This window comes from Entelurus aequoreus, linkage group LG27, assembly GCF_033978785.1.
Source record: "Entelurus aequoreus isolate RoL-2023_Sb linkage group LG27, RoL_Eaeq_v1.1, whole genome shotgun sequence".
NCBI lineage: Eukaryota > Metazoa > Chordata > Actinopteri > Syngnathiformes > Syngnathidae > Entelurus > Entelurus aequoreus.
Window position 1 is genome coordinate 12,853,900 of NC_084757.1, and position 15,702 is coordinate 12,869,601.

At 39.9% G+C, this 15,702-nt stretch overlaps 1 protein-coding gene across 2 annotated transcripts in view; it reads left to right on the forward strand.

The window, feature by feature from the left end:
* Positions 1-15,702, forward strand: part of plpp3 (phospholipid phosphatase 3) — a 108,122-nt gene that overhangs the window by 69,254 nt on the left and 23,166 nt on the right. For both annotated transcript variants that reach the window (XM_062038439.1, XM_062038440.1), the window contains exons 3-5: positions 8,443-8,535; positions 8,614-8,801; positions 10,763-10,820. In XM_062038439.1, coding sequence (XP_061894423.1) covers positions 8,443-8,535; positions 8,614-8,801; positions 10,763-10,820 — 339 coding nt within the window. The remainder of the gene's footprint in view (positions 1-8,442; positions 8,536-8,613; positions 8,802-10,762; positions 10,821-15,702) is intronic.

Consider the following 15,702-nt stretch of genomic DNA (forward strand, 5'->3'; position numbering starts at 1 on the left):
ATCATGAATCTACTCCCAAGTGGGCCGGACTGGTAAAATCACGGCACGATAACTTAAAAATAAAGACAACTTCAGATTGTTTTCTTTGTTTCTGAAAAATGTACAAATCATAATGTTGTTTTTTTACACTTACATGTTGCGGTTGATAGTATTCTATCTTTATTTGTCGTTATTTATACTTTCTGAATAAATTAATTATTTGATTAATGAATCATGATCGGGGGCCACATGGAGAAAAATCTTCTCCCAAGTGGGCCGGACTGGTAAAATCACGGCACGATAACTTAAAAATAAAGACAACTTCAGATAGTTTTGTTTAAAAATAGAACAAGCACATTCTGAAAATGTACAAATCATAATGTTGTTGGGTATTTTTTTACACTTTTACACAGTATTCTATCTTTATTTGTCGTTATTTATTCTTTCTGAATAAATTATGTGATAATGTTGTGGGCTTGGATTGGTTTTCCTTTTAATAAACACGCACTTTGAAAAAACAAACCATTAATTTTGCAAGCTCTAGCTGGATTGGCACCCTGGATCCTTATAACCTAGACCAGTGGTTCTCAAACCATAATGACCAACATTAAATTACAGTAGCATAGTAGGCCTAAGTGTTCGTTAAAAACAAGACAGAGGTTGTATTTAACAATTTGATATTTTGGACCACCGTAACATTACACACAGTTTGAACAGTAACACTGTGTTTAAAAATAGGAAAATAAAACACTGTATTTAAATAATGAATCATTTTAAACATGAGTCATGGAGAAAAATCTACTCCCAAGTGGGCCGGACTGGTAAAATCACGGCACGATAACTTAAAAATAAAGGCAACTTCAGATGGTTTTCTTTGTTTAAAAATAGAACAAGCACATTCTGAAAATTTACAAATCATAATGGTTTTTTTTACACTTACTGTACATAGTATTCTATCTTTATTTATACTTTCTGAATAAATTATGTGATAATGTTCATCATAATATTTTCCAATATTCAAACACAGTGTTACTGTTCAAACGGTTTGCCGTGTTTTTAATGAATACTTAAACCTACTACGCTACTGTATTTTAATGTTACGCCATTACGCTGGTACATGGCGAGTCGAGTGTTTTCTAGAGGCGGTACCTGGGGGTTCTAAAATATACTTTAAAAAAGTGCAGAGGTAGAAGTAAATTCCCAATAAATTGCTTTTGATCGTTTCTGCAGGTTTTGCCGTCCTTGCTAGGATAAGATAGGACAGACTTTATTTTATACCACGATAGTGACATTATGTGGTGGCAGTCCAGATTTAAAAAGTCCACAAAAAATGGTGAAACGCCTGAAAACAAGAAGGGAAACTTCAGCGGCGCCTTTTCTACATACAGCTACAACACTAACGTACGTTGTTGTCGTGTTTCACATCGCAAGTGAACCCAATCCGCACCGGAGTTCACTCGTTTGGGTCCGAGCGAGCCGCACCAGAGTTGGTTTGAAGCCGAGCAAACATGACAAGTGTGAACACAACCCAAATGTGCTCTCCGTGTCTTCTTCCTTCCATACTTCCTTGATCACACTTCATGCTCCTTGAACCAGGTGCGAGTACCAAACCCCCCACCTGTCCAAACACCAAAGAGGTTTCTTTTCCCCTTCATGACACACATAACTCCCGCTCCATTCCCGGCCCCCCCCCCCTGGGACCCCGACATGACAACAGGGATGAATCCATGCCGTACTTGGTAGCCCGAGTTAGCGTCTTCATTCCTGGAGTGCTTGTTCCACTGAGGGAGGGAGGTAGTGGAAACACGCTATCATGACGTGTGGTCAGGTTCCTACGTGTCAATTAGTGGCACGTGGTTCAGGCTCCATGATCTTTGCAGCTCCCAGACTCTCAGACGGAGACGCCCGACACACACACACCGAAAAACACGGCACAAACGAGTTCAGCTCTTCTGCTTATTAGAACCAGGAGAGTTCCAAGTACCACCTCAGAAAACACTTGGCCCTCCAAGTACCACCCTAACGACCAGCATTACAACACAGTGGCGTAGTAGGCCCAAGCATTCATTGAAAACAAGACAGAGGATTTATTTAACAGAATATATTTGAACAGTAACACTGTGTTTGAATATTTAATTTAGCGTAACACTAGATGGATTAATCAGTGTACAGCTTGTATGAGTCACGAGTCAACAGCATTACCCAGCAGGCACCAGACATTGAAACAACGTTGAGAACTTGTTGAATTAGGTCCTGACGTTAAGCAACACAAACATAACGTTGAAACAACATGCTTTTTGTCGACTTTTAATCAATGTTGGGTTCTGACGTTGATTTGACTATCGAATTTTGGTCATTTTCCCAACCAATATTCTACAACACAAATACAACGTTGAAACAACATGCTTTTTGACGATGTTTAATCAATGTTGGGTTCTGACGTTGATTTGACTATCGAATTTTGGTCATTTTCCCACCCAATATTCTACAAGTACAATGTTGAAACAACATGCTTTTTGACGACGTTTAATCAATGTTGGGTTCTGACGTTGATTTGACCATTGAATTTTGGTCATTTTCCAACTAACATTCAACAACACAAATACAACGTTGAAACAACATGCTTTTTGACAACGTTTAATCAATGTTGGGTTCTGACATTGATTTGACTATAGAATTTTGGTCATTTTCACAACCAATATTCTACAACACAAATACAACGTTGAAACAACATGCTTTTTGACAATGTTTAATCAATGTCAGGTTCTGACGTTGATTTGACTATAAAATGTTGGTCATTTCCCAACCAATATTCTACAACTCAAACATAACGTTGAAACAACATGCTTTTTGACAACGTTTAATCAATGTGTTGTGACGTTGATTTGAACATTGAATTTTGTTCATTTTCCAACCAATATTCTACAACACAAATACAACGTTGAAACAACATGCTTTTTGACGACGTTTAGTCAATGTCGGGTTCTGACGTTGATTTGACTATCGAATTTTGGTCATTTTCCCACCCAATATTCTGCAAGTACAATGTTGAAACAACATGCTTTTTGACGACGTTTAATCAATGTTGGGTTCTGACGTTGATTTGACCATTGAATTTTGGTCATTTTCCAACTAACATTCTACAACACAAATACAACGTTGAAACAACATGCTTTTTGACGACGTTTAATCAATGTTGGGTTCTGACGTTGATTTGACTATAGAATTTTGGTCATTTTCACAACCAATATTCTACAACACAAATACAATGTTGAAACAACATGCTTTTTGACGACGTTTAATCAATGTTGGGTTGTGACGTTGATTTTACCATTGAATTTTGGTAATTTTCCCAACCAATATTCTACAACACAAATACAACGTTGAAACAACATGCTTTTTGACGACGTTTAATCAATGTTGGGTTCTGACGTTGATTTGACTATCGAATTTTTGGTCATTTTCCCAACCAATATTCTACAAATACAACGTTGAAGCAACATGCTTTTTGACGACGTTTAATCAATGTTGGGTTCTGACGTTGATTTGACTATCGAAATTTTGGTCATTTTCCCAACCACTATTCTACAAGACAAATATAACATTGAAACAACATGCTTTTTGACAACATTTATTCAATGTCAGGTTGTGACGTTGATTTGACCATAGAATTTTGGTCATTTTCCCACCAATATTCTACAACACGAATACAATGTTGAAACAACATGCTTTTTGACAACGTTTATTCAATGTGTTGTGACGTTGATTTGACCTTTGAAATTTGGTCATTTCCGAACCAACAACGTTGATTCAACCATAGACACCAACGTTGTCTCACTTTACAAATACAACTATTTTGCAACGTTGTTTCAAAGTTTTAAAGGAGATGTATGTATAGTCAACGTTGTATCAATGTCTGGTGCCTGCTGGGTATTGTCTAAAAAGCTGGCGACACAAATAAAGATAAATGTGTCTTTCTTACAGTCCAACATAGCGGTGGTAGCATCAGGGTGTGGGGGATGCACCGGTGCTGCCGGCATGGGGGAGCTACGGTTCTTTAAAGCAACTGATAAGAACATTCCTACTTTCTGCTTGAAAATGCCCCTCAGGTGTTCGATTGGCTAGCCTGCTAGCTGACACACAGGAAGTGCGGACAGAAAGCCTCGCTTTATGAATCCTTTCCTTTCTGTACATTAGTGCTTACCGCATTTTTCGGACTACTGAGCGCACCGGTATATTAGCCGCACCCACAAAATTTTAGAATACATATATTTTTTTCCACTTATTAGCAGAACTGGACTATAAGCCACAGATACATATGTTGTGAAATTAGTTATTTACACAGAAATATACTGTAAATGTTTATTTATAGATCTAAATTGTTTCCAAACAGTGTCTGCAACACGGCAGTAAAACGGCTGATCGAACAAAACAGAAGTCACCGTCATGGACCCACTAGCTGCGCAAGCTAGCTCTCCAATCAGCTAAACAGACTCCATTACTCCACGGTGAATTTACCGAGGAATTTGTGAAACTGAAACAACACAAAAAGGATGCCATTGTAAGTTAATAATACTAACGCAGACACTCGTAAGCAAGTTAGCATACTAGCTAATGCTAAAGGAGCTAGCTTGATGACATTACGATAGCACTTAAAAACATACATGAAAACAGACTTTGTAGGATTTAGAAAGTGTAAACAGTTGTACCGTATTTTTCGAAGTATAAGTCGCTCCGGCCGAAAATGCATAATAAAGAAGGGAAAACACATATATAAGTCGCACTGGAGTATAAGTCGCATTTTTTGGGGGAAATTTATTTGATAAAATCTAACACCAAGAATAGACATTTGAAAGGCAATTTAAAATAAATAAAGAATAGTGAACAACAGGCTGAATAAGTGTACGTTATTTGAGGCATAAATAACCAACTGAGAACGTGCCTGGTATGTTAACGTAACATATTATGGTAAGAGTCCTTCAAATAACTATAACATATAGAACATGCTATACGTTTACCAAACAATCTGTCACTCCTAATCGCTAAATCCCATGAAATCTTATACGTCTAGTCTCTTACGTGAATGAGCTAAATAATATTATTTGATATTTTACGCTAATGTGTTAATAATTTCACACATAAGTCGCTCCTGAGTATAAGTCGCACCCCCGGCCAAACTATGAAAAAAACTGCGACTTATAGTCCGAAAAATACGGTAGTTATATTGTAAAACTTACAAATGTTGCTTGGAGTTTTGAATGAAGAATCCACATGAGTAGAAACGCTATGGATGGCTAGAAGACTGCATGGCACGCCAGTTGAAAAAAAAACAGTGAGTGAATTCATCCAAAAGATGGCGCTGTAGCACAAATACTAAAGCACGCTCAGTGTTCTTGTTTTTTTTTTTTAAATAAAATGATTCTTATCATAGCGTCCTGCGGAAAAAAAATCCATAAATTAGCCCCGTGTCTTAAAAGCCGCAAGGTTCAAAGTGTAGGAAAAAAATTACAGTCCGGAATTTACGATAATTTGTTCTCAAAACAATGCCAACATTAATATCGTTTAATCAGCAATAATTTGTGGGACAATATACCGTCCAGCAATATGTAGTATCGGCCCAAACCTACTCAGTGACCTAGTGGTTAGAGTGTCCGCCCTGAGATCGGTAGGCCGAGTCATACCAAAGACTATAAAAATGGGACCCATTACCTCCCTGCTTGGCACTCAGCATCAAGCGTAGGAATTGGGGGTTAAATCACCTAAATGATTACCGGGCGCAGCCACCGCTGCTGCTCACTGCTCCCCTCACCTCCCAGGGGGTGATCAAGAGTGATGGGTCAAATGCAGAGAATAATTCCGCCACATCTAGTGTGTGTGTGACAATCATTGGCACTTTTTAACTTCAAAACCTAAAATCATGTCTTTTTTCGGATTTTTTAAATTCCTGTGTTAAAGAACCAGAAAGCTCTCTCAATGCCAGCAGCACCCGTGCAGCCCCGAACACAACACAACCACTTTGCTACTCACTCGCGTCGCCAGACGTTTACACAATAACTGGGTAGCTACGAGCTGTACACTGACTACTCTAAAGCGGCGATCCGCGAACCGTAGCACGCCGAATAATCACCTAATTAAATACTCAAACACAGTGTTACCGTTCAAACTGCGTGGCCAAACATATTGAATACACTTGCCTAGTTTCTAATGAATACTTAGGCCTACTACAATACTGTCGGTCAATATGGTGGCAGTTTGCTTTCTTTAGTGCTATAATCCTTACGGACACGTCTTTAGATGGCACCGATTCATAGACAATAGCGCAAACTCGACAATAAACCTCCAGGGTTTGTTTGCTTGTGACCGACCCCCCATCAGGCAGGGTGTGTGTGTGTCATCAGACACTACACACACACACACACACACACACACACACACACAGTGAATAACACCCAAACAAGGGCCTCAAAAAGCAAAAACTGAAGGTAGCGTCAGGAAAGCGGAGCTGCCATTCAAACAATCCTGGAGCTGCAGACGTGACTGAAGGCTGGTCTGGGCTTAACTCTCTTCAAGTATAGACCGGGGGTCCTTTCATGGGGCCCTAGGCTACATAAAATCTGGTTGGAATACCCCAAAGGGGGGGTTTAGTCCACCATTAGTGCCATTTCAATCCCATCAAAGCCAGTCCATTCATGGTAGATGCATTAATGCTGGGATTTCTCCAAAACCTGTTGGAGCCCCTGGCAGCGAGCAGAACGTGAACCACGCCTTAGAGGGGTTTCCTTCATTCTTGACTTCACTTTTGCTTTATCCACCCCCCCCATTTCCATTTGAGACCTAATCAAAGCATCCCAACTCGTTAATAATCTGCCATCACATCCAAACTGCCTGAGGGAAAGGCAGGCCATGCTCATTCTCTATATATATGTGTGTGTGTGTGTGTGTGTTCTTGTATGTCTACCCTTCTTGAGACATCAACAAGGAAAAGTGCCGTCCATATGAGGACCGGTGAACAAGTTAGGACCCAAATCATGGTTCTAATACGGAAAACCATTGCATCTAATAGAGAGCCAAATACTAGAGTCCGTGAACATTGCTCCAAAGTCAGGATTTGTTGTTGATTTAATGTGCATACAAAAGTAAACATTGACAGGCGCAAAGGCAGCATTATATGATCAAATAAGACGGCAGCTAAAGAAGGACTTCCCTATTCATCCCCGAAAAAAGAACAGCCCGTGTCCCATATGTGACCGTAGGATGAACAAATACACTACGGTACTAAGACTATAGTGGCCATTAACAGTTAGCTTCTACAGATGGTTTGCCCAAAGTCTTGGGCCATACACTACCGTTCAAAAGTTTGGGGTCACCCAAACAATTTTGTGGAATAGCCTTCATTTCTAAGAACAAGAATAGACTGTCGAGTTTCAGATGAAAGTTCTCTTTTTCTGGCCATTTTGAGCGTTTAATTGACCCCACAAATGTGATGCTCCAGAAACTCAATCTGCTCAAAGGAAGGTCAGTTTTGTAGCTTCTGTAACGAGCTAAACTGTTTTCAGATGTGTGAACATGATTGCACAAGGCTTTTCTAATCATCAATTAGCCTTCTGAGCCAATGAGCAAACACATTGTACCATTAGAACACTGGAGTGATAGTTGCTGGAAATGGGCCTCTATACACCTATGTAGATATTGCACCAAAAACCAGACATTTGCAGCTAGAATAGTCATTTACCACATTAGCAATGTATAGAGTGTATTTATTTAAAGTTAAGACTAGTTTAAAGTTATCTTCATTGAAAAATAAGGACCCCAAACTTTTGAACGGTAGTGTATGTGGTCCGTGACTCGTTTGTCATCGGCCTTAAGCACATTACAAAAAAAAATAAAAAAATAGAGACCTCATTTGCACCCCTGGTGGTGAAATCTATCAAAATGAGGGTGGTCCCAAAAAAGGAGGGATTTTTCAAATGGACCGTGTGTCTGTTTTAAAAGTGCTCCCCCGCTGGTCAACATATGAAATAACAAGTGTGTGTAAAAAATTTAAAGTGCTCCCCCTCGGGCCAACATATGTAATAACAAGTGTGTGTAAGAAATTGAAATGCGCCCCCTTTGGGTCAAAATTAATTAAGAATAAATAAATATGTATATAGAGACATACTGTAATAACGTGAAGTAAATAATGATTAAAAACCAATTACAAACAAAAAATTCCAAAAAAAAAAAATTAACTAAAAGCATAGTTTTTCAAATATTTCCATAGTTTGCATATATTATTAATGTTGTAAATACAAATCTTTATATATCCATAAAGGCTGGTCCTATAGAGGTAGGCATTTTTCGGAGGTCTCAAGAAGGTAAGAAATACAAGAATGTGTGTGTGTCGTCACCCTCCTGTCCTTGCATGAGTACTGCATGCCCACCTCCATCGCCTCCCTCGACGATCAACCGGTCCTCTCTTTGTAGATCGTGATCGGAGAGTCCTACAGGATTCACCAGCTGCACGAGGGCACTAAGTCCTTCGTGGGGAACCCCTACGTGGCGGCCCTCTACAAACAGGTCAGCCATCCACGCTCCGTCCCGCGCCGTGGGTCGCCAGGCCGCCGTCTCTAACCCGCGCCGCGTGTCGCCCCGCAGATAGGCGTGTTTATCTTCGGCTGCGCCGTCAGCCAGTCCTTCACGGACATCGCCAAGGTGTCGGTGGGCCGGATGAGGCCGCACTTCCTGGACGTGTGCAAGCCGGATTTCTCCGCCATCAACTGCTCGCTGGGCTACATCACGGAGTACACCTGCGGCGGCAAGGACAGCGACGTGCAAGAGGCCAGGTGGGTGGAAGCGCGCACCTGTGGGGAGAACTCAAATTGGATTACTTAGAAATTGTAAATTGTTCCACACAGTAGCTCAGTTGCAAAGGATGGAAAGGGTCTCAAGGGGGGGCCTATGGTTAAGAAACACTGGTCTAAAGCACGACATCGGTCAAAGTAAACAAGTATGACATAATTATAGTAACATCACATTTACGGACACAAAGTCTACAAGGCCGAAGCTTGTTAGAAAGAATCCAGTAACAAACGTGTCCGCATCATCCAACTAACTACATCATGACAGCCATACGCTTAGCATAATAAATGACCACTTCGCTTCAGTGTAATTAAATAAATTAAATTAAATTAAATTAAATTAAATTAAATTAAAAACAATTAAACACAACATAAGTCAATTACAGAAGGTTAATAATAAACAGGTTAGTGTTTTTTGTGTCTATAATTGTTCTTTGTTTGAGTAATTTTAATAGATCAAGCCTTTTCTAACATTCCACACTACAAAAGTTTGTGCTAATGTAGTATCAGACGATTATTGATATCGGCCATCACTCAAAGCTTCAATATCGGACTCGGAAGTGAACAAGTCGTATGTTTTTTTTGTTCACATGTGTTTTCTCAAAAACGATAAAAACATCATTTTTGAGTTGTAATTAGTGCTGTTAAACAATTAGTTTTAACAATCGGATTGACCACACGTTTGAATTCATCACGATAATTTAATAAAATGAATTAAATTTATATAGCGCTTTTTCTCTCTAGTGACTCAAAGCGCCTTACAGAGTGAAACCCATTAGTTACATTTAAAGCAGGCGCTGGGAGCAGGTGGGCGAAGTATCTTGCCCAAGGACACAACTAGGATAACGTAAGTGGGGATCGAACCTGGAACCCTCGAGTTGCTGGCACGGCCGCTCTACCACCGGAGCCACGCTGATTCATCACAATTAATCACAGTTGCTACAAAAGTGTTGCCTATCTCAGTGTTTTTTCAACCACTGAGATATTGTCTGGTGTGCCGTGGGAAATTACGCAACTTCACCTAATTGGTCCAAAAAACATTTTTTGCAAATCAATAATTATAATCTGCAAATAATGTGCCGTTGCTTAGTGTCTGTGCTGTGTAAAACTTGGCAGGGTAACCTCGTAATACTCCACGTCAGTAGGTGGCAGCAGGTAGTTCTTTGCTTTGTAAAAGTCGGAATGTGTCGGGTGAGACGAGGAAGGCAGTGTGCAGGTAAAAAGGTATGGAATGCTTAAACCAAAAATGAACAAAAGGGAAAGGGAAAGGAAAAGGCAATGGCTATGCAAAACGAAAGTAAAACTGAACTGGCTACAAAGTAAACAAAAACAGAATGCTGGACGACAGCAAAAACTTACGGCGTCCACAAAGTACATCCGTACATGACATGACGATCAACAATGTCCACACAAAGAAGGATAGCAACAACATAAATAGCCTTGCTTGCTAACACAAAGCATGTGCGCGGAATAGCGCTCAAAGGAAGACATGAAACTGCTACAGGAAAACACCGACAAAACAGGAAGGGCCACCAAAATAACAGCGCAAGACAAGAACTAAAGCACAGGAAAACACCAACAAACTCAAAATAAGGCACGACGACCTGGTGGAGTTTAATTTTTTAACGTTTTTTCTGGTGGTGTGCCGCCGGGATTTTTTTATGAAAAAAATGTGCCTTGCCTCAAAAAAGGTTGAAAAACACTGGCCTATCTTATTTGTGGTACTTTTATTAACCTTTTTTTGTGTACCTTTTTTTGTCGTCCCCCTGCTTGTTTTGACATACAAGCCTCAATAATAATAAATAATAATAATAATGCCAAATATGCAAATGACCTTGATTTTATCTAAAGTATTGCCAGGCAAGTTTTGAAGTGTTTAAAAAAAAAAAATTGATTTTCTACATTAGCAATTGAGCATTGTATTTTTTTTTTGTTTCTCCGCACAGGAAGTCCTTCTTCTCCGGACACGCCTCTTTCTCCATGTACGCCATGCTCTACTTGGCGGTGAGTAACATACATCAGTAGCTAGGGTGATGTCGCACGGGCAAGAATGCGCCGCACAATGCTTCATTGATGGCGGCCAACAAGTGGGAGTCGGGGTGGGTCGCCCTGATGAATGAAACAAAACATCCTCCTCAGAGTGGGGGGTAGCATGGATGGACACGCTCCACCTGTTTTCTTCAAGGCAGCTGCTGCTGCTTAAATTCCATACAAAGTCGGAGGGTGCACTATCCACTTTTGTAGCCATACGGCAGTAGATTGTTTAATATCTTAAAATGTGGTTCTGCTCCGCCGCTCCCAGTCTGTGGAACGCTGTCCCTGACCACCTGAGGGCACCACAGACTGTGGATGCTTTTAAAAAAGGCTTAAAAACCCTTATTTTTAAAAAAAAAAAAAAAAAAAAAAAAGCCTTTTTTTAGATATATGCATACTAGTTTTAGCTATTTGACTGTTCTAGTTTTTATTTTTATTTATTTATTTTATTTTTTATTATGTTATTTTTATTTTTTTTAATACACTGTAGCACTTTGATGTTGTTTACTCAATGTAAAGTGCTTTTTACAAATAAAATCTATTATTATTATTATTATTGTTATGTGACAATTTCAACTTTGACGACAGCGTCAGTTGCTAGAGTGGCGCTTTCCATCATTTTCAGCAGACTGCATTGCAAAATGATTGACCCCCCTCACCTTATCCTCTTATGTGGGATCCACCAAGGAATGGGGCCATATTTATCCTTTCCTTACTATATAATCCCGTGTTTAATGTCGCGGAAAAAAACATCCGCCTAGCACTAAAAAAGTTCAGGCCTTCAAAATAAAAGCACGGCAGTAATCTTACACAGTTGCCGCCAGTTGACAATCGCACTGAGAGAATGTGTGTTCCCATACATTTTGTATTTTTCACCCTATATCCCGTATCCCATGTACAGAAGGAAGGGGATTCATATGGCCCTGTACGTCACGGTTCACCTGACACGTGAAACGTGACAAATTCGGAGGGTGCACTATCCACTTTGGTAGCCATACGGCAGTAGATTGTTTAATATCTTAAAATGTGTTATGTGGCAATTTCAACTTTGACGACAGCGTCAGTTGCTAGAGTTGCGCTTTCCATCATTTTCAGCAGACTGCATTGCAAAATGATTGACCCCCCTCACCTTATCCTCTTATGTGGGATCCACCAAGGAATGGGGCCATATTTATCCTTTCCTTACTATATAATCCCGTGTTTAATGTCGCGGAAAAAAACATCCGCCTAGCACTAAAAAAGTTCAGGCCTTCAAAATAAAAGCACGGCAGTAATCTTACACAGTTGCCGCCAGTTGACAATGGCAATGAGAGAATGTGTGTTCCCCTACATTTTGTATTTTTCACCCTATATCCCGTATCCCATGTACAGAAGGAAGGGGATTCATATGGCCCTATACGTCACGGTTCACCTGACACGTGAAACGTGACAAATTCGGAGGGTGCACTATCCACTTTAGTAGCCAGGCGGCAGTAGATTGTTTAATATCTTAAAATGTAATATGTGGCAATTTCAACTTTGACAACAGCGTCAGTTGCTGGAGTTGCGCTTTCCATCATTTTCAGCAGACTGCATTGCAAAATGATTGACCCAATCCCCTTATCCTCTTATGTGAGATCCACCCAGGAATGGGGCCATATTAATCCTTTCCTTACTATATAATCCCGTATTTAATGTCGCGGGAAAAAACATCCGGCCTAGCACAAAAAAAGTTCAGGCCTTCAAAATAAAAGCACGCCAGTAATCTTACACAGTTGCCGCCAGTTGACAATCGCACTGAGAGAATGTGTGTTCCCTTATTTTCCCGAAAATGTCCCCTTCAGCTCTAGGAAAACAGTCAAGTAGTCCCCAGTCTCCATTTTGCTGGCGCTGCCCTCAGTCTCCTCCTGGATAAAAGAGCATTTTTCCACGTTTGCTTTGGACGCTGCAGGACTATCCTCCACAGGATAGGATAGGATTAGATTTTTTATTCATCCCGCAATGGGGAAATGGTGTGGATGCAGTGCAGATTTTTACATACGGTAACAAAAGTGGAACTCATGAAAAACTAGAAATGAGTAAATAACGATTATGTAGAGATAGACATTAAAACAAAATGACTATTTAAATACCACAGTCCATTTTGCTGCGGTGCTTTGTTTTCACACTGCCCTCAGTCTCATCTTGGATAAAAAGGGGTCCCCTTACTCAGCAACCCGCGGCTCTTTAGTGCCGCCCTAGTGGCTCCCTGGAGCATTTTTAAAAAAGGATTGAAAATGGAAAAAGACGGGGGGGGGGGATGTTTTTGTTTTAGTATGTTTTTTGTTTGAGGACAAACATGACACAAACCTTCCCAATTGTCAGAAAGCCCACTGTTTAATATGTTTGTGTGTATGCTTCACATCGTTTTATCCTGCTAATTTTGGCGGTTCTTGAACTCACCACAGGGTGGACTGTGACGCAACAGTTTGTTTACATGTAAAATCTTCCACTCCTCCTTTGTCTCATTTTGTCCACCAAACGTTTTATACTGTGCGCGAATGCACAAAGGTGAAATTTGTTAATGTCATCGACTTGTTGGAGTGCTAATTAGGCATATTTGGTCACTGCATGACTGCAAGCTAATCAATGCTAACATGCTATTTAGGCTAGCTGTATGTACATATTGCATCATCATGCCTCATTTGTAGGTATATTTGAGCTCATTTAATATCCTTTACTTTTATCTAGGGCTGCAACAACTAATCGATTAAATCGCTTAAAATCGCTTATAAAAATAGTTGGCGATTAATTTAGTCATCGATTCGTTGGATCTATGCTATGCGCAGAGGCATTTAAAAAAAAAAAAATTTCTGTGAAAATGTTTTTCTTTTTTTTTTTATAAACCTTTATTCATAAACTGCAACATGTACAAACAGCAGAGAAACAATAATCAAAATAAGTATGGTGCCAGTATGCTGTTTTTTTTCTCAATAAAATACTGGAAAGGATAGAAATGTAGTCTGCCTCTTTTATCCGATTATTAATCGAAGTAATAATCGACAGATTAATCGATTATCAAATGAATCGTTAGTTGCAGCCCTACTTTTATCCTCTTTCTATATACAGTAATTTAGTTTTGCATGTCTCATGACACGATATACACTACCGTTCAAAAGTTTGGGGTCACATTGAAATGTCCTTATTTTTGAAGGAAAAGCACTGTACTTTACAATGAAGATAACTTTAAACTAGTCTTAACTTTAAAGAAATACACTCTATACATTGCTAATGTGGTAAATGACTATTCTAGCTGCAAATGTCTGGTTTTTGGTGCAATATCTACATGGGTGTATAGAGGCCCATTTCCAGCAACTATCACTCCAGTGTTCTAATGGTACAATGTGTTTGCTCATTGGCTCAGAAGGCTAATTGATGATTAGAAAACCCTTGTGCAATCATGTTCCCACATCTGAAAACAGTTTAGCTCGTTACAGAAGCTACAAAACTGACCTTGCTTTGAGCAGATTGAGTTTCTGGAGCATCACATTTGTGGGGTCAATTAAACGCTCAAAATGGCCAGAAAAAGAGAACTTTCATATGAAACTCGACAGTCTATTCTTGTTCTTAGAAATGAAGGCTATTCCACAAAATTGTTTGGGTGACCCCAAACTTTTGAACGGTAGTGTATGTATGTAATATTGGCTGCATTTCAGATAGTTGTTTGTGGGCCATGTTGTTCCAGACCACGGCAAACATTACGTAGCTTGTCAAAGATTGTAATAAATCTATTAAAAGAAGACAGCCTTAACTTGGACACACACATCTATACCTTCAGCCATTAAAATCCAGTAATTTCCAGGAGTTATCTCACCTTCTGAGTAGCCTCTGATTTACTTATGGTTTCTAATGTTGTAAAAATGTGTAGAATAAATATTACATTTCAACATTTTTTTCTTCAGCCTGCGACACATAGTCATTTTGATAGTAGGCTTATACAGCTAATATAGACACTTACATCATGTGTTGCTTTCATTATAAGACTTATATAAAGTTTTTAAATTTTTGCAGCTCCACACAGATTTTTTTTTTTGTATTTTTGGTCCAATATGGCTCTTTCAACATGTTGGGGTTGCCGACCCCTGGCCTAACCGAACCGCATCTCTGGTGGTGCAGTACACACATCTGCCTTCCATTGGTTTGATTCCTGGTTTTGGTCGTGTCCGGACCTCACCAAAGCAAATCCTCCATCGTGTCTGTCATTCTGACTGATTCACTGTACTTGTCACATCCCTCAGCGAGGTAATACCTCAACCCTCCCAGACACAGACACCCAACCTGGAAACAATTCATTTTTCAGCAAAACATCTAAGACAGCCTTCAGAGATGCTGCTAGTGGTTGTCTTATGATGTGTGCACACAACACAATCCTCTCCTCTCTAGTGGGTAAAGACGGCAGGTTCCGCCTCCCAGAAGAGGCTTCCATCAAAGAGCCAAACGTTTGTAGGACAAATAGAAACAACATGTGCGTGATATTTGTGGTCTGAACCACAGCTATGCCTTCATCCCTAAGACGGGGAGGGGCGTGTAGAACAAGTCATCCTCATTCTCCCACACTTTTTACTGTCTTTTTTATTGCACTTTTATTGAAAAGGCAAGGGGGGGGGGGGGAGAAGACGTTACCGGAACGGGTTGGATTCCTTTTTTCGGAACCACCAGACTTGGTGTGGCTTCTCTTACACTACCATGGGAACCTGTTCAAGCTTTGTGTTCCTATCTTTTATCGTCTGTCGACTAGTGCTGTCCCGATACCAATATTTTGGTACCTGTACCAAAATTATTTGTGATACTTTTCGGTACTTTTCTAAATAAAGGGGACCACAAAAAAATGGCA